This window comes from Belonocnema kinseyi, chromosome 9 (genome assembly GCF_010883055.1).
Source record: "Belonocnema kinseyi isolate 2016_QV_RU_SX_M_011 chromosome 9, B_treatae_v1, whole genome shotgun sequence".
NCBI lineage: Eukaryota > Metazoa > Arthropoda > Insecta > Hymenoptera > Cynipidae > Belonocnema > Belonocnema kinseyi.
This window is the reverse complement of record NC_046665.1, coordinates 132,700,567-132,720,193: the sequence shown is the minus strand read 5'-3', so window position 1 is coordinate 132,720,193 and position 19,627 is coordinate 132,700,567. Positions and strand designations below refer to the sequence as shown.

General features: G+C 23.0%; 1 protein-coding gene across 4 annotated transcripts in view; it reads right to left on the bottom strand.

The window, feature by feature from the left end:
- The window catches only part of LOC117180088 (putative glutamate synthase [NADPH]), a 276,810-nt gene that overhangs the window by 93,873 nt on the left and 163,310 nt on the right, over positions 1–19,627 (bottom strand). For all 4 annotated transcript variants that reach the window (XM_033372403.1, XM_033372402.1, XM_033372406.1 and 1 more), the window contains 5 exons: positions 18,393–18,492; positions 17,971–18,305; positions 12,334–12,574; positions 8,853–8,990; positions 3,032–3,217 (listed from right to left, as the gene is read on the bottom strand). In XM_033372403.1, the coding sequence (XP_033228294.1) occupies positions 3,032–3,217; positions 8,853–8,990; positions 12,334–12,574; positions 17,971–18,305; positions 18,393–18,492 (1,000 nt within the window). The remainder of the gene's footprint in view (positions 1–3,031; positions 3,218–8,852; positions 8,991–12,333; positions 12,575–17,970; positions 18,306–18,392; positions 18,493–19,627) is intronic.

Genomic DNA, 19,627 nt, shown 5'->3' with positions numbered 1-19,627 from the left:
CAAGAAAAGTTCGTCAGTCAATAATAATAAAAAAAAATCATCGAGTAGTTGAATTTAAAAAAAAGAGCTTTTAACAAAAACGATTAATTTTCTAGGAAAAAAAGATGAATTCTCAACAAAATACATACATTTTTATATAAAATACTTTGGAAAATGGATGTGATATTAGTAGAAATTTTATTAATCAAATAACATTTTTAATTTTAAGATTAATTTTTAAGATGATTATTTAAGATTAAAATTATTTAAGATTAAATAAAATTAAAATTATTAACCTTAAGTTTTAAGATTAATTTTCTACCAAAAAGAATTTTTAAACGAATTACATCAATTTTCAAATAAATACTTTAAATAATGGATGTGATTTTAATCCAAATTTTATTAATAAAAAAAAAATTTGTAGTTTATATTTTTTTCGTTTCTAAACTTTTATTAAGGAGATTTAATTCGCCATAAAAAACGGATTTTCTACCAAACAGTTTAATTTTGTACCGAATAGTTGAATTTTATACCAAATTGTTGAATTTTTAAACCAAAAATAAAAAACGTACTTTCAACTGAAATGATGAATCTTCTATTTTCTATAAAAGAGTTTAATTTTCAAATCCGATTATTCAAAATGTCCAACAACAAAATTTTGTACAACCAATCAGTTAATTTTCAACAAAAGAGTTCAGATTTTAGTTTACAAAATGACTTCTAAACAACAACAAAAAACGATATTTCAACGAAAATGATTAATTTTTAACAACAGCAAATTAACTTTTAAAAAATTAAATTTTAAGATAAAAAATTTCTTGTTAACGAAAAAAAAACGATATTTTAACTAAAATTATGAATTTTTAAGAATAAAAAAACATTTAAGTAAGTTGTTTTAACTTTGAACAAAAAAGTTTAATTTTCAACCTAAAGAGATGAATTTTTAAGGAAATATATATATTAGTTGATATTTAAAAAAAAAAAAGATTTTAATTAAAAATACAAAACAGTTGAATTTAACCAAAATAGACGAATTTTCTATAAAACAGTTTAACTTTCAATCCGAAACTATGAATTTTCCACCGAAAAAGTTCATTTACAACCAATCAGTTCAATTTTCAATAAAAGTTCAGTTTTTAGTTTGAAAAATTATTTCTAAACAAAAAAACGATATTTCAACTAAAATTATTAATTTTTAACAACAGCAAATTAACTTTCAACAACAAAATTTAATTTTCAACCTAAATAGATGAATTTTCAACGAAGAATGTATTAGTTGATATTTCAACAAAACAAAAATTTGAATTAAAAAAAAAAAACAATTGAATTTAACCAACAAAGGCAAATTTTCTAAAAAAAAAAACAGTTGAATTTTCAAGCCGAGATTAAAGATGTTCAACAAAAAAGTTAACGTAGAACCAATCAGTTAAATTTTCAACAAAAAATTTAAATTTCAAGTTAAAAAATTACTTCTTAACGAAAAAATTATATTTCTACTAAAATTATTATTTTTTAACAATGAAAATACATTTAAGCAAGTTGTTTAACTTTCAGTAAAGAACTTTAATTTTCAACCTAAAGAGATGAATTTTCAAGGAGAAATATATTAGTTGATATTTGAACAAAACAATATTTTAATTATAAATACAAAACAATTGAATTTAACCAAAAAAGACAAATTTTTTATAAAACAGTTAAACTTTCAACCCGAAAATATGAATTTTCAACAAAAATTTAATTTACAACCAATCCGATGAATCTACAACAAAATAGTGAAATTTTTAGTTAAAAAATTAATTCAACCAGCAAAGACTAATTAAAAGAAAAACACTTGAATTTCAACATAAAATTAGACTTTCTCCTAAAAAAGACGAATTTTCAACTAAATATTACACATTTTTAACCAAATAGTTCAATTTCCGATCAAAAGAATTAATTTTTTAGCAAAAAAGAACATTAAAAAAAAATTACTTAAAATTTGAACTGCATAGTTTAAGCAATGGATGTGATGTCGATCCAAATTTTATTTTATTATTTTGTAGGCTAAATTGTCTTCGCTTCCAACATTTTTTAACTAAATAGTTAAATTTCCCAACCAAGAAGATAAATTATTATCCAAAAAATGGAGTAGATAAATTTTATACAAAATTGTTGGATTTTTAAGCCAAACATTTCTATAATTTCTATTAATTCTATAATTTCTATAATTTCTATAAAATAGTTGAATTTTCAAACCCAGAATATAAATTAACAACAAAAAAGTTCATTTACAGTCAATTTAATTTTTCAATAAAATAATTTGACTTTAAGTTAAAAAATTCATTTTTCATTTAAAAAAAAAATGATCCTTCAACAAAAATGATGAAGTTTCAATAATTCAACCAAGGAGTTGTATTTCCACCAAAAAATGTAGTTTATATTTCAACACAAAATATTTTTTATATAAATAAATGACAATTCGATTTCACTAAAAAATACGAATTCTCAACAGAATAGTTCATTTTTAACAACAAAGTTATTTTTTTTTAAAAAAGACGATTTTTCAACAAAATAAATAAATTTTAAACAAAATAGTTAATTTTTGTTATCAAATTGTTAATTTCTGGAACCACATTTACGATTTTTCTACAAAAGAGTTGATTTGTCAACACGAAATTGTAAATTTTCAACAAAAAAGTTCATTCTTAATCAAAAGAGATTTATTTTTAACCAGACAGTTGCACTTTTAACTGAAAAACGGAAAATTTTCACGGAAAGAGATGCACTTTTAAACCAAAGAGATGAATTTTCACAAAAATATTTTCATTTTCATTATTTTAAATTTGTTTGTCATAAATGAATAAAAATTTCAACCAATAAATATGACTTTTTAACAAAATTATGGAATTTTCAACTAAATCATTAAATTTTTTAACAAATAATGAAATGTTTAACTTGAAAAAGATGAATTCTTAACAAAAAAAATGTAATGTTGGTCTGTCAAAAATAAAAAGAAATTTTCATAATTTTATAAACCAAAAAATAACATGAAATATAAAAAATATCGACATACCTGCAAACTTGCAATGCTGACAGGATCATTTATGTGTTTTTCCCCTCCAGCTCTCCAGTGGAAAATTCCAGGATTGCGAATAACCACCATGTCCAAAGGTTTTTCCCAATAGGTCATTTGGTGTCTGTCAAAAGCTTCTTTGGCCAAAATATCAAAGTTCACTCCCCCAATACGAGAATGCGTCCCCTAGATTCATAAATTTTAATTTCAATAATTGCTAAAGACGGGTTTTACGTTTATAAATTCTTTTAAATAAAATTGCACTAGAGGAAATATTGATTTCAATACGAAACGCTTAAAATTCCTAAGATTTCAAGCCAAATGAAAAAACTTTTAGATTTCACCAAACAGTGAATTTTCAAGCAAGAAGGATCACGACTTGAACAAAATAGTTCAATTGTCCAAAACTAACTAAATTTTTAACAAAATTGGTGAATTTTCAATGGAGAAAATTAATTTTCGTCCAAAATACAAATTTTTAACAAAATACATGAATCTTCAAATAGAAAAGATTAATTTAGAATCAAAAACGGAATAGTTAGATTGCTAATTCAAAAATTAATTCTCAACAAACAAAAAACGAATTTTTAATAAAACAGTTACATTTTCAAGCAAAAAGATGAAATTTTTAACTAAAATAATGAATCTTAAAAAAATAAATTTTCAACCAAAGAGTTCAACGCAAAAAATTATTCTTTATCATGAAAGCCGGGTGGCCGTTTTAATCAACGAAATAAATTCCCGGTTATTTCCTGAACCAACAAAAAAAAATTAATTTTTAATTAAAAAGTTCATTTTTTACCCAAAAAAATGCAACTTCTAACAAAATAGATTAATTTTCTACCCTGAGAGAAAAATTTTCAATCAAAAGTAAAAAATTTAGATTTTATTTTAATTTAAAAAAACAACGACAACAACAAAAAACAATTAAATTTGTAGTATTTTGGTAATATCTTCTTAAATAATCAGGGGCCACATTTTTCACGGTCAATGAAATTTAAAAAATGGAACAATGAAGCTAAAAAATCTTCAACTTGAGGTGATAAAAACTGAGCTGCAAATGAAAGTACTTAAAGTAGAAATAACTTTTCATTTTGAAAAATTATATTTAGAGCAGATTTAAACATTTTTTCAAAGATTTAAACAAAATTTTCAAAAAATATTCTAGAAGATTTTAAGAAAACTTTCTAAAATCTTCTAGAATACTTTTAATCTTTTTAAAACTCCTAAATATCACTTAAAATTACTCAATTTTTTTCTACAACTGTTCAATTGTAAATTATACGTCAAAATTTAAAAATTTCGCTGATAAATTAAGCATTTTTCAAATACAACAATTAAAATTGTAACATTCAAAGTTTAAAGGCGAAATTTGAGTAATTTTAAGAGATATGTAGAAGTTTTGAAAAGATTCAAACCTGAAATGATAGCCTGATATAAAACAAAATTTAGATTTTCGCAGATTTTTAACAAAAAATAGATTCTTTTCAAGAATTGTGAAAGGCTTCAGAAGAATAAAAACATCTTTTTAATTTTCCTTTAAAAACTTTTTCAAAGATTTATAAAAAATTTTCAAAAAAGATTCTAGAAGATTTTAAGAAAAAAGATGAATTTTCCACAAAAAGGCGAAATTTTCATAAAGTATATAAATTTTCAAACAACTAGTTTAATTTCTAAATAAAAAATATCAATTTTCAACCAAATAGTTCCATTTTTATTTTTAAAAAAATACATTTTCAACCAAAAATTGAATGGTTAAAATTTTCTGTTAAAAATCTACTTCTTAACAAAAAAAAAAAACAAAAAAAAACAAAAAAAACAAAATGGATTTTCAGCACAATTCAATATTCTGCTGGAATAGATGGATTTTCAATTAAAATAATGTATCTTCATAAAAATCTGAATTTTTAACAAAAGAGTTTAACTTTTAACCAAATAATTTTATTTTTAACCTAAAAGATGAATTTCCCACTAAAATGATAAATATGTAATCAGAATACTTGAATTTTTAAACAAAAAGAGTAATTTTTAAACAAGAAGATTAACTTGCAAAAAAAAAAAGATAATAATTTGTCTACCAAAAAATCGATTTTTAACCAAATATGTGGATTTTCAATGAAATAGTTTAATTTTCAATTAAAAAAAGACAAATTTTCATTCAAATTGTTGAATCCTGAGCCAAAAAAGATCAATTTTGAACCAGAAAAAATCACTTTTCAACCAAAAATTAAAATTAAAATTTCCAGTTACGGGAATTAATTTTCAACCAAACAGAAAACTTGATCAAATTTGCATGATAATTAAGTCCTAAATATTTCTTAAAATTACTCAAATTTTTTCTACAATTGTCAAGCAATTCAGTTAAAGATTCTTTACTTTTAAATATTTGGTTTTAATTAAAAATTTCAAATTGAATGGGTTAAAAATTGAATATTTTAAACTGAAACAATATTTTAAGTTTTAACGTTAAAATCTAAAAATTTAAAAATTTTGAACTAATTTACAATTGTTTTTTCAAATGTTTTTTGTTTACTTTTTATTGCTTAAAGTACAACAAATTTTGTTTTAAATTTATTTATTTATTAAATAAAAATGTTTTTTATCCAAAATTTTCAACATCAAAGGCTTTTATTTTTTGTTTGTTCAAGTCTTTAAGTAAGCATTTAAAAATTCTTTAAATTAAAAATGTAAGCTTAGAAATAAAAATTTTTAATGGAAAAATTTTGCATTACGGATTGTAAGCTAAATAATAGCATAATTGAAAAACATAAAAATTCAACTAATTATTTAAAAACTGTTGAAACCGAATCTGGAGAGATTTTTCTTCTACAAATTTGTGAAATTCTCGATAAAAAAAAATCACTGTCCCGGATATATTTTTAACCAAAAAATGGAATAGTTTAATTATCAGTATAAAAGAATGATTTTCAACCAAACATGAAACGCATTTGTATCAGAAGTGTTAAATTTTCAGCAAGAGATAAAAAAAAAATAGTATAGTTTTCCACTCAAAAAAGGAAGAATTTTTAACAAAATATATGAATTTTCTACTAAATACTTTTTTTTCTTTCTTCATTTTACTTACTTTAATTTTTAAAATTATATTAGTTTTATTTTTAATCAAAAAATGTTAATTTTCAACAAAAAAATATGAATTTTTAAAAACAAAAATGTTCAACTTTAGTTTTTCTACGAAATTGTTTAATTTTCAAGCAAAAAAGACGAATTTTCTTACAAAACAGACGAATTTTCAACCCCCAACGGTGAATTCTCAACAAAACCTCTAATACTTGACATTTCAACAAAAAACTGTTTTAATTTGAAATAAAAAACATTCGAATTCAAACAAAGAGGACGAATTTTCAGCAAAATCGTTGTGTCCTTAACAAAATACATGAATTTTTAATCAAGCAGCTAAATTTTTAAATAGAAAAAACCACTTATTAAGTAAAAATATAAATTCTCAACCAAAAAAGGAATAGTTATATTTTCATTTACAAAAAACTGGTTCAAAATTTCACTCTAAAAATTAATTTTCAACTAAAATTATGACAAGTTCACAAGAACAAAAATTTATTTTTAACAAAGTAACTAAACTTTCAAGCAGGTAGTTAAATTTTTAACCAAAAAACCATCGCAAATTCAATGAAATAGTTCAATTTTCCACCCAAAAAGAGAGATGAATCTTCAATAAAAAAAATCAATTTTTGACAAAGCAGCACAACTTTCAACCAATTTGTTGAATTTTTTAACAAAAAAGATAAGTTTTTAATACAAAAGTTGCATTTTTTTAATAATTGAATTTTCAATCCAATGCATGCATTTTACACGAAACAGTTGAATTTTCCAACCAAAACTATGATTTTTCATAAAAAAACTGAATTTCTACCAAGTAGTTCATTTTGAAACTAATAGTTTAATTTTATACAACAAGAATTTAATTTTTAACCAAATAGTTGAATTTTCAACAAAAATATGAGTTTTTAACCAAAAATGGAATAGCTAAATATTCAGTTTGAAAATTAAATTTCAATTATTTAAATTCAACCAAAAAGACGATTTTTGAATCAAATATTAAAATTTGTAACTAAAAAATGAGACATTTTTAACTAGAAATGTAATATTTATTTTTTTAAATAAATAGTGTAATTTTTAAAATAAATAGTTTAATTTTCTACCAAAATAATCGAATTTTTAACCAAAAATATAAGTTTTTAACCAAAAACGGAATAGGTTAATATTCACTCAAAAAATTAATTTTGAACTAATTTTTTAACTAAAAATGGAATAGCTAAATACTCAGTTTAAAATTAGTTTTCATGAACAAAAAAAAACTAATTTTAACATAGTTCCATTCAACCAAAAAAAAGACGAAGTTTTAAGCAAACAGATAAATTTTTAACTAAAAAAAGATCTATTTTCAAATACAAATGCAATAGTTAAATTTTCAACCAAAATAGAATTGTAAATTCAACGAAAACTGCAGTTAAATTTTCCACCAAAATGATGGATCTTCAAAAAAAATTTTTTACAAACAATACAATTTTCACCCATTTGTTGAATTTTTGACCCAAAAAGACGAGTTTTTAAGAAAAAGTAACAGTTTTAAAAAAATAATTAAATTTTCAATCAAATGCAATGCAATCAAATCAATCAAATGTTTAATTTAAAAAAAACCAACTAATTTTCAATTAATTGAATTGAACCAAAGAAGAGGAATTTTTAACAACAAAATTTAATCTAAAGCCGAATACAGAAATTTTTAAAAAGGAAGATTAATGTTATTCATAAAAAGAAGAATTTTCAATAAAATGGATGAATTTTCTACAAAAAAATTGAATTTCCCACAAATAAATTTAATTTTCTGTCCTAAAACTAAAAATTTTCATTTAAAAAGATTATTTCTATCAACTAGTTTCATTTTTAACCAAATCGTTGATATTTCAAACAAAAAATATGAGTTTTTAACCAAAAATGGAATCGTTAAATATTTAGTTTAAAAAAGAATGTTTAATTAGCTACATTCCACCAAAAAGACGATTTTTGAACTAAATAGTCGAATTTTCAACACAAAAATATAATTTTTTAACCAAAAATAGAATAGCTGAATATTCAGTTTAAAAATTAGTTTTCAATTAAATTCATGGATTTTCCTCAAAACATTTGAATTATCCACCCAAAAATATGAATTTTCATTTAAAAAAAGTCGATTTATGCCAAGTAGTTAATTTTTCAAATAAATAGTTTGAAAAACCCAACTAATTTTCAATTAGTTGAATTGAACCAAAGAAAGTGAATTTTTAACAAAATAATTGAATCTACAGCCGAATACATGAATTTTTAAACAGGAAGATTAATTTTCTACACAAAAAGAAGAATTTTCAATAAAATGGATGAATTTTCTACAAAAAAGTTGAATTTCCCACAACTAGGTTTAATTTTCCACCCCAAAACTATGAATTTTCTTTTAAAAATAATTTAATTTCCAATCAAATATTCAAATTAATAAGTTTTTAACCAAAAATGAAATAGCTAAGTATTCAGTTTAAAAATTAATTTACAACAAAAAAACTACTTATCAGCTAGTGGAATTCAATAAAAAAAAAGAGGAACTTTAAAAACAAAATTGAATCTACGAAATCTACGTAAAGAGAAAAAAAAATTATTAAAATAGATGAATTTTCTACAAAACAGTTGTATTTTCCACCCGACACTACGCGAATTTTCAACAAAATCGTAGTTTTTAACGTGACCCCTTAACACCTCAAATTGGCAATGCAGTTTATGGACGATCCCTTAGTTTTATTAAAGATTGAAGTACCTTGAAACATTTTTCGATGACTTCGTCGGCGAGACCAACGGCTTCGAAAATTTGAGCTCCCTTGTAGGACTGAAGGGTCGAAATTCCCATTTTGGCCATCACTTTCGCTATTCCTCGCTCCATTGCCTCCGCGTAACTCTGAAAATTTTTCAAGAAAAATTTCAGAAAGTCTTCTTTAAATTGACTCGATCAAGTTTTTCCATTTTCCCAGTCAACTAAAATTAACATATTCATATTTGTCTCTAAACGCAAACATTTATTTTAATTCATGACGTTCATTCTAAGCATCTTTTAACACAACAGAGAAAATAATTGTAAAGTAAATGAATTTTGAAAGAAAAATATTAATTTTGCAATAAACAATAAGAATTTTAACAAAAAATGGAAATAGATCAACTTTTAATTTAAAAAATTAATTTTAAACCAAAAATAACGAATTTTCAAAAAAATATAGTTCAATTTTCAACCTAAGTGATGAATTTTGAACTAAAAATGATGAATCTTCAACTAGAACAGTTGAATTTTAAACCAAAACTATGAGTTTTCGACTGAAATAGTTGAATTTTCAACAAAACAAAAAGTAATTTTTACTAAAAAAAGATAAATGTGAACTAAAACTTAAATAATTAAATTTTAAGTTAAAAAGAACATTAATTATTAACCAAACAGATGAATTTTCAACTAAAATTATGCAATATTCAATCAGAATAAATTATATTTTCAGCTAAACAATTACTTTGCACAAAAAAACTAACTTTACAAAAATATAATAATCATAATGACTTTCAAAAAAATAGTTACATTTTCAAACAAAGTAATGAATTTTCAACTAAAATCTGCAAATTGTAGATTTGAATTTCGAACGAGAAAGATTCATTTTTAACTAAAGCTATGAATTTTGAAATATAATAGTTGAATTTTTTACCAATTAGATAAATTTTCAACTAAAACAAAAATAATTTTTCAGCCAAAAGTTTAATAATAAAATATTTAGTCAAAAAATGAATTTTGAATTGAACAGATTGTTTTTTTTTGGACTAAGACTATGGAATATTAAACTTGAATAAAAGTTACATTTTCGGTTCAAATAAATAATAATGATCAACCAAAAAAGAAACAAATTTTCAACATGTTAAATTTTCGGAAAAAATTCCTTTATATCCAAAGAAATGAATTTTTAATTAAAATTATGAAACTCTAACTATAATAAATGAATTTTTGACGAGCCACATGAATTTTTAACTAAGAAAGATCATTTTTCAGCCGAAAATTGAATGATTAAATTTTTAGCCATAAAATGAATTAAAGAGATGATTTTTTAAACTAAAATAATTGAATAATAGTTGCATTTTCAGTTCAAATAAATAATAATATTGAAACAGAAAAGACAAATTTTTTTAACAAAATATTTAAATTTTCGGTGAAAAGATTTCTTTCCATAAAAAATGAATTTTTAACAAAATAAACTTTCGACCAACTAATTTTATATCCAACCTAAAATATGAATTACCAACTAAAATAATAAATATTTAACTGGAATAATTGAATTTTTAAAAGGAGAGAATCATTTTTAAACAAGAAGATTAACTTGCAAACAAAATGCACATTCAAATTTTCAGTTGAAAGAATTAATTTTGAACTAAACTGTGGGATTTTTCAACTATAATTATGAATCTTCAACTGGAATATTTGAATTTTATGATAAATAGATGAATTTTCCACAAACAAGGCGAATTTTTAAGAAAATACATAAATTTTAAAACAACTAGTTCAATTTCTAAATAAAAAATATCAATTTTGAACCAAATGGTTGCATTTTTATTTAAAAAAAATATATTTTCAACCAAAAATAGACCGGTTAAAATTTTCTGTTAAAACTCTAGATATTAACACACACACAAAAAATGGATTTTTAGAAAAATAGTTCAATATTTTACAGGAATAGTTAAATTTTGAGTTTAAAAAATTGATTTTCAAGAAAATAGATACATTTTCAAACAAAGATGAATTTTCAATTAAAATAATGAATCTTCATAAAAAATCGGAATTAAAAAAAAAAAGAGTTCAACTTTCAGTCAAATAATTAAACAAGAAGATTAACTTTCAAACAAAACGCTCATTCAAATATACAGTTGAAGGAATTAAGAACCAAATGGTTGCATTTTTATTTTTTAAAAATATATTTTCAACCAAAAATAGACCGGTTAAAATTTTCTGTTAAAAATCTAGATATTAACACACACACAAAAAATGGATTTTTAGAAAAATAGTTCAATATTTTACAGGAATAGTTAAATTATTAGTTTAAAAAATAGATTTTCAACAAAATAGATACATTTTCAAACAAAGATGAATTTTCAATTAAAATAATGAATCTTCATAAAAAATCGGAATTAAAACAAAAAGAGTTCAACTTTCAGCCAAATAATTTTTTTCCGACCTAAAAGATGAATTTCCAACTAAAATAATAAATATGTAACTGGAATACTTGAATTTTTAAACAAAAAGAATAACTTTAAAGCAAGAAGATTAACTTGCAAAGAAAAATATAATTTGTCTACAAAAAAAATTGATTGTTAACCAAATATGTGAATTTTAAAGGAAATTGTTTAATTTTCAATTAAAAAAGAAAAATTAAAATTTTCAGTTACGGGAATTAATTTTCAACCAAACAGATGAATTTTGATTTAACTAAAAAATAAATTTTTAACAAAGGAGTTTAACTTTTAAACAAGTAATTAAATTTTTAACTAAAAAACAAAAAGAATTCGCAACGAACAACGTAAAAAAAATTTAGAAATTATAATACAGAAACATTTCTTCTTAAAAATACGATTTCTATTCTAAAAACTACTTGAAGTACTTTATTTATATAAAATTTAGCAGAGGGAACTTTCAAATTGTGATAAATTCTGACTTATAGAACAGGGATTTTTTAAATTCCTTTTCTTCTAAATCCGAATGATAATTCTTTTAAAAATCTCCCGTTCCACGTCAAAAATTCCCTGTTCTAAAATAAAAAACTATTTTCTCAAATTTCCTGTTGCAAGTTGGCACTAATGATGAGCTGGCAAATAAATAAATAAGAAATCACTATTTAAAAAATTCAAATTAGATTAAAATCCAAATTAAAAATCCTATTTAACATCCAATAATCAAATTGATGCAAGCTCCTGTTTAAAAAAAAAACACGAATCCAACGACCAAATTTGGACCACAACGAACAAACAAAAAAAAACAACAACAAAATCCTATTGTAATATGAAAAAATTTGAAAAAAAAAATTATTTTCGGACAAAAATAAAATACAAAATGATTAAAAATTACTGTTCTAATTTGAACAAAATTATTTAAATAATAAAAACTGGAATTTTCCTACGATCAGAAGTAAATTTCCGGTCATTTCCCGATTTCCCGGTCAAATCGCCACCCCGTATTGTTAAGATTTTGATTAAATCGCTTGAAAATTCGAAAAATTTACCTCAAATATTACATCGTCGGTGCAATTTGCATCGATAACACCGTCGGATCTCAAATCCCTCGCCATTTCGAAGACAAGGTATGGGCAAATAGCATCGGCTCCATATCCAAGCAAAACACAAATGTGATGCACTTCTCGAGCCTCGCCGGTTTCCAGCACGATGCCAACCTTCATTCTCTGCCGTTCTTCAATCAAGTGATGATGAACAGCGCCCAATGACAGTACCATACTTACCGGAACTCTATTGAGAATATAACAAAACAAAAAATTGTAAAGTAGTCTAATTTTCGGATTTATCTAGGATTTCAGTCCTACTTTTCCCTTATTTTTCTCAAAATACCCTATAATCCCTATATTTCAGAATTTCTTTAATTTTTTCCCTTTTCAAGGTGGCCGTTTTAATCGTAGAAAAAAATTCCCGGTCATTTCCCGATTCGTAAACATTTTTCACGACCAATCAAATTTAAAAAATCAAACCATATTCTAAAGATTTTTCCACATTAAAGTAATAAACAACCAAAAACAAATTAAAGCATTCAAAGTGGCAACCTTAAATTCCAAACTTTTGAAATTTATTCAAAGATTCAGATTAAGTTACAAAAATATAAATCCACGTTGACTTTTTCAATAGTCTAAATTAAAGAATCAAGCAATAAACTTTGAAATTTTTTCAAAATTATATTAATTTAAGTAGTTTTAAGCTGGACATATTAAAAATTGAAAAATAATTTTTTTCTAATTTAACCGTTCTTAAATTATAAGTTAAATTATTTTATTTTAAATAGTCCAGGCATCTTTCAAAAGCTTTAAAAATTTTATTTCAAAATTTTGAGAAATCTAGAACTGGTTTTAAAGTTTGCCAAATTCAAAATAATTGTTGAATTTTTTTATAACTTTTAGAAAATGCTGCAAATTAAAAAAAAATTAATTTGTAAATAACAATAGAACACTTATTATTTATCAAAATATTAGAGTAATTCTAAGAGATATTTAGAAGTTTTAAAAAGATTCGAATTCAATTTAAAACTTGAAATAATTTGAAATTCTTACAGCCGGATTTAAAATACTTACAGTTGAATTTAAAATAAAATTTAGATTTTTGCAGATTTCAAACAAAAAATTTAGAATTTTTTTAAGAATTGTGAAAGACTACAAAAGAATAAATATTTCCTTAAATTTCCTTAAAAATCCTAGAAAAGCTTCAACATTTTATTTGAAAATCATTAAAAATCTACAATTTGTTTTAGATTTGTTCAAATTTAAAATTATTTTTGTAATTTTTTCAGAACTTCCAAATATCTGTCAAAATTAATTCAATTTTTTCTACAATTTTAAGGAAATTCTTCAAATTTTAGAAATTTCTTAAAAATTTTAATGTTCAAATAACAATTGAACATTTATTACTTGTAGACGAAATTTGAGAAATTTGAAGAGATACTTCGAAGTTTTGAAAAGATTCAAAATTCATTAATTTCAAACTTGAAATGATAGTCTAATCTAATATAAAAAGTAGATTTTTTCAGATTTTAAACAAAAAATTAGAAGCATTTTAAGAATTGTGAAAGGCTTTAAAAAATAAAAACATTTTTTTAAGATTCCTAACAAAAATTAAAAATAATTTTTCTGTTTTAAAAATTACTTTACGAATATTTAAAAAGGTTTTAAAGGAATTACAAAATTGTCAAAAAAGATTCTGGAAGATTCGAAGGTAACTTTTTAAAATTTGCATAATAATTTTGAATGCTTCAAAAACTTCTAAATATCTCTTAAAATTACTCAAATTTTCTCTACAAATGTTTATTTGTAAATTATACATCAAAATTCAATAATTTCACTTACAAAATCAAACATTTTTTAAACACAACAATTAAAATTGTAATGTTCAAAGTTTAAAAGTTCTTCGAAATTAAAAAAATTGTTTACTTTTAAATATTAGGTCTCAATTTACTTATCTTAAATAAACAGTCAAATATTGCTCAATATTCAATAATTAATCATTTTCGTAATTCAAAAATGTAAAATTTAACGGGCCAAAAATTGAATATTTTAGAGTTAAGCATAGTTGAAAATAGTTAGTGAATTTGTATTCAAGACGTTCACATTTTTTTTAATGGTTAAGACTTTTAAATTGAAAACGTTTAATTCTTAACGTTAAAATCTAAAAATTTCTAAATTTTGAACTTATTTAAAATCGTTTTATCAAATCGTTTTTTGTTCACTCTTTAATACATAAAGTACAGTTCCATTAAAAAAATGTGTTATTTATTTATTAAATAAAAATGTTTTTTTTTTTTAATTTCAACTTGAAAAGCTTTTAATTTTTAACTGTTTTTGCCAAAGAAAAAAGTTTTCGGTCATTTCCCGATTCGCAAACAAATAAAGTTTGAACTTTTATCAATTGAGAAAAATAGAAAATTTCCTTTCTAAATTCGGAATTTTAATTTTTTTCTAAAATTTTCCATTTCAAATCATTGTCAAAATTAGAACTTTTTGAAAAAATCCCCAGTTCCAACTCAGAATTTGTTCAAAATTGAAAATTCCTTGTTCAAATCCGAAATTTTAATACTTTTCAGAAATTTTCCTTTCCAAAAAGAATTTGAATATTTGTAAAATTCCCTGTTCAAATTTATCATTTTTATTTTTCTCAAAAATATCCCGATTCAACTTAGAATTAGAATTAATTCTAATAAATAATTCCCTGTTTCAGCTCGGAATTTGTTTAAATTTGAACATTCCTTGTTCCAAAAAGAATTATCATTCTTTTGGATAAATGCCAGTTTCAATTCAGAATTGGTTAAAATTTGAAAATTCTTTGCTTCAACTCAGAATTATTTGAAAAAATTTCCTGTTCGACTTCAGAATTTTGTTCCTATTCGAAAATTTGCAATACTGGCTCGGAATTTGTTAAAATTTGAAATTCCCGGTTATTATTCTAAATAAATTCTAATTCCAACTACAAATTTATAAAAGACTGAAAATTCTCTGTTTAACTTATGTTAAACTATTTTTATATTAAATAGTTTAATAATCCGTAAAATGCTTCGAAATTTTATTTCAAAATCTTGAAACATCTACATGTTGTTTCCAATTAAAAAAAATATATATTATCAAAAGTTTTTCACAACTTCTAAAGATCTTTTAAAATTATTCGAATTTCAAATAATTAAAAAAAATCATTTTCAATTTTCCTAACAATCTGAAAAAATTTCATTACTAAAAAGCTTTTAAATTTTGTGTTCGAAATCTGCCAAAATCTTTATTTGGTTTCAAATAGAATAGCTAGGCTTTATCGGTAAACTTAGACAATTCGTTTAAATTATTTGAAATCATTTCAAATTTTTAATTAATTTTGAATTTTTTGAAAATATTTTATTTATAATTATTGATTTTAAATGTACAGTCCGATATTTCTAAATATTAAGTAACTGTTCTTTTTTTTTTTAATTGAAAGTTTTTAAATTACGTGGTTTAATAATGGAATATTTTAGACTAAAATTTAATAAAAGCCTTTAATCATACATATATATTATTTAAAACTTATTTGAAAATTAAAAATAGTTTAAGTTTCAATAGGGTGTTTACATTTGCTTAAGACTTTCCCATTGAAACTATTTAAAATTTAACGTAAATTGTGAACTGATGCCGAATTGTTTTGTATAATAAATTATTATTTAGTTAAAAAATTTTTAAGTGCAATTCAAATTTAAAAAACACTAATTAATTCATATTCTCCGTTGATCTACTAAAAATGATTGTCATCAAAAATCTTCGATTTTAAACGATTCTAATTTTTAATTGTTTAAGTCCTTAAAACTGCATTTTTCAGTTCTTTTAATCCAAATACGCATTCTAAACTAAATGATATAATTGAAAAAGATCACAAATTAACTAATTTTTTTAAAAACGCTTGAAATCAAGGTTGGACGGATTTTTTTTTTAATTTGTAAAACTCCCGGTCAAAAAAATCGGTAGAAGTTTTTGAAAATACCTCTTAAAGTCTTAAAATTCTCGTGTAATTATTCAAATCGATTACAAATTTCTCGAAATCTTTAGAAGAATTCCAATTATTAAAAGTTAAATTATGGGGGCTGCAAATAGAGAAAAAATCTTGAAAATACTGCATTTTTTGTAAAATCTGTAACAAAATGATAATACATTAAGAGCTTTAAAACCTCTTAAAATCGTTGAATCAGTGAAATAGTTAAATTTTCACTTAAAAATTGAATTGTCGACCCAACAGATTAATTTCTAGCAAATAAGCTGAATTTTTATGTAAAAAAGATTAATTTTTAACCAAATAGTTAAATTTTGAACTAGAAAATTTTAATTTTCCAACAAAAATTAAATAGTTGAAAAATTATTCGTTAAATTTTTAGTTACAAAACCAACTTTTTAAAACAAAAAATTGTAATAAAAAAGACCAATTTTCAACCAACCTAATTAATTTGGAACAAAAACGATGAATCTTGAACTAGAATAGTTGAATTTTAAAGAAAAAATATGAAATATTCAACCAAAATGATGAATTTTTTTACTTGAAGAGTTGAATTTTCAACCAAAAAGATTAATTTCAACCAGAAAGACGAATTTTTAATTAAAAAGGATAATTTTTCATCAAAAATCGAATACTTAAATTTTCAGCAAAATAAAAAATGTTTAAAAAAAATCAAAAAGATGAATACATTTTCAAACAAAGTGATGAATTTTAAACTAAAATGATGAATATTGAACTAAAATAACTGAATTTTAAACCAAAATAGTGGAATTTTCATCGACAAGGAATTAATTTTTAACAAAGAAGATTAATTTCTACTAAAAACGTTGAATTTCCAACAAAATACAAGAATTTCCAACTAAAAGGATGGAATATTCAATTGGAATATTTACATTTTCAATTAAAAAAGTAATAATTTCTGACAAAAAAAACTATAAAGTTTCAACAAAAAAGTTTACATTTTGACCAAGAAGATTAATTTCTACCATAAGAGATGAGATTTCAATTTAAAAAGATAATTCTTTAACCAAAAATGTAATGGTTGAATTTGTAGTTGCAAAAATTAATTAAATAAACACTTAAATTTATTTAATTAAGTAAATTGAAAAATTCCAAATAATTTCAAAGAAATACAAGAATACAGAATAATTAATCAGAAGTTTCTAAAATTCTGAAAAAATGAATTATAATACATTAAGATCTCTAAAATTATTTAATTTTTATAAATAATAATTCATTTAAATATAATTTTTTAATTTTAATTTAAATTTTTGTTTCTCCAGAAAACTGTTAACATCCTGTGAAATCTTTTTAAATATTAAAAACCTGGTCTTGTAAAATCGTTCCATATCTTCCAAAATAAAAAAAAGTCTTCATTCCAAAATATTTCAAAAGTTTGAAAATTCCTTAAAAAATTAATGAAATTAATAAAAAAAAGTCCTTGGAATCATTTAAAATTCCCTATGATATTAAAAGTTAAAATCTCTTTGAAAATGCTCTAGAAAATTTTGAAAATAGCCCTTAAAGTCTTAAAAAATTTGGAAAATCTTAAATTTTCTGTAAAATCTCTAACAAAATGTTGGATAATGAACCGAGTTTTTTGTTCGTTGCGAAGAAATTAAATTTCTAATTAATATAATCACCTCTTGGGTCCACCTTGTCGATCAGACAAAATGATAAGTTGATATCCCTCTCTCGCCGCTTCATTAGCTTCCTTGCAAACCCTGTCCAAAGTTGTTATCAGACCTGAAGTTCCTTCCTCGACTGGATAAGTGGCATCGATCAATTTCGTTTTCCATCCTCGATGCTTGTTATGCTTGATGACTTCGAGATCCGTGAGGGACAAAATTGGCTGCGGAAGGAAGAGCCGGTGAACGTAGAGTTCACTCGGATCCAGGATGTTGCTCTCTGGACCAATTGGACAGAGGAGAGACATTACGACCTTCTCTCTAAATGGATCGATCGGCGGATTGGTGACCTGAGAAAAAAAAAGAAAAGAAAAATGAGCTTTTTATTCGATTTTTCATTTAAAAAAAAATTCATTTTATTCTTTATTGGGTTTTACCTGGGCGAAAAGTTGCTTGAAATACTCGTAGAGAAGGGGTTGGAATTGCGACAAACATGCAAGTGGTCCGTCATTTCCCATCGAACCAAGCGCCTCTTTTCTGAGAAGAAAAGTTGTTTTTTTTTTCATATTTAATGATTGATAAAATGTAAAATCTTGTTTAAGCTCTTTGAAAAACAATTAAAGCAAATTTAAATAGAAGTTTTCTCATTTGAACGGGTAAAAATGGAACATAAAATAAATACTGGATAAGTGGATGGTAAATAATTATCATTTCGAAACATTCCATTAAAAAAAGAAAATGTAAGAACGATCAAAATTTTTACTGTAAAAAGTTAAACTATATGTGTTTATAATATTTTTAAATAGGAATTCTGAAAGGACCCTAAATATTTTTCACTGATTCCCAACTAGAACTAATCTTTATTGATTTTTTTAAACTATAATTCTTTACTATCTAGTCCTAGTCAATTTTTATATTCCATATTTTTATATTGTCTGATTTTAACAAATCAGATTATTTTTTAATTAAATTTCTAGTACTGAAAATTAGGATTTCGCCAGGTGGCGTGATGTCACCTGGCGACAAAAATCCGAACTAGAAAGAATAGGTACGATTTTAAAGATGCATTTTAATTCGTACATAAAAGTGTTGTAACAATTTTTTGGGGAGTTTTAAAATATTTATTGGAACAAAAAAAAACATTATTTATCGGAAACAAAGATTTTCAAATGGAATTTACATATTAAAAAGTGAAAAACCACACTTTTCGACAGCAATATTTTTCTAAAAAAAAAAAAACAATTATTGTTCTCTTTAATGCGATTTTCAAATGATTATAAACTCAAATGGACTTATTTTGAAGCAAAAATGAACTCACAGTAAATTTTTCTTTATTTATACATTAAATATTTACTATTTAAAAATCTGATCTAAAAGTTAGGTTAAAACTCTTCTTTAAATTCCAATCGTCTATTATTCGTATTCTTTGCATAATCTGGATAAAATTGGTTGCTGCATACATCAATTAAAGTTTATTTTTATTTACAAAAATGTGTTTTCTTAACTGCATAAGATGGAAATTCTATCTAAAACTATTTGTTTTCGATGAAGAATTGACAATTCAATTATTACGACGAATGGACACTGGGTGTTTGGAATGCTAGGGGAGTAAATGATCTCAAGGTAAAAGAATTGCGGGAAACTATGGACGCGAAGAAACTAGATATTTTAT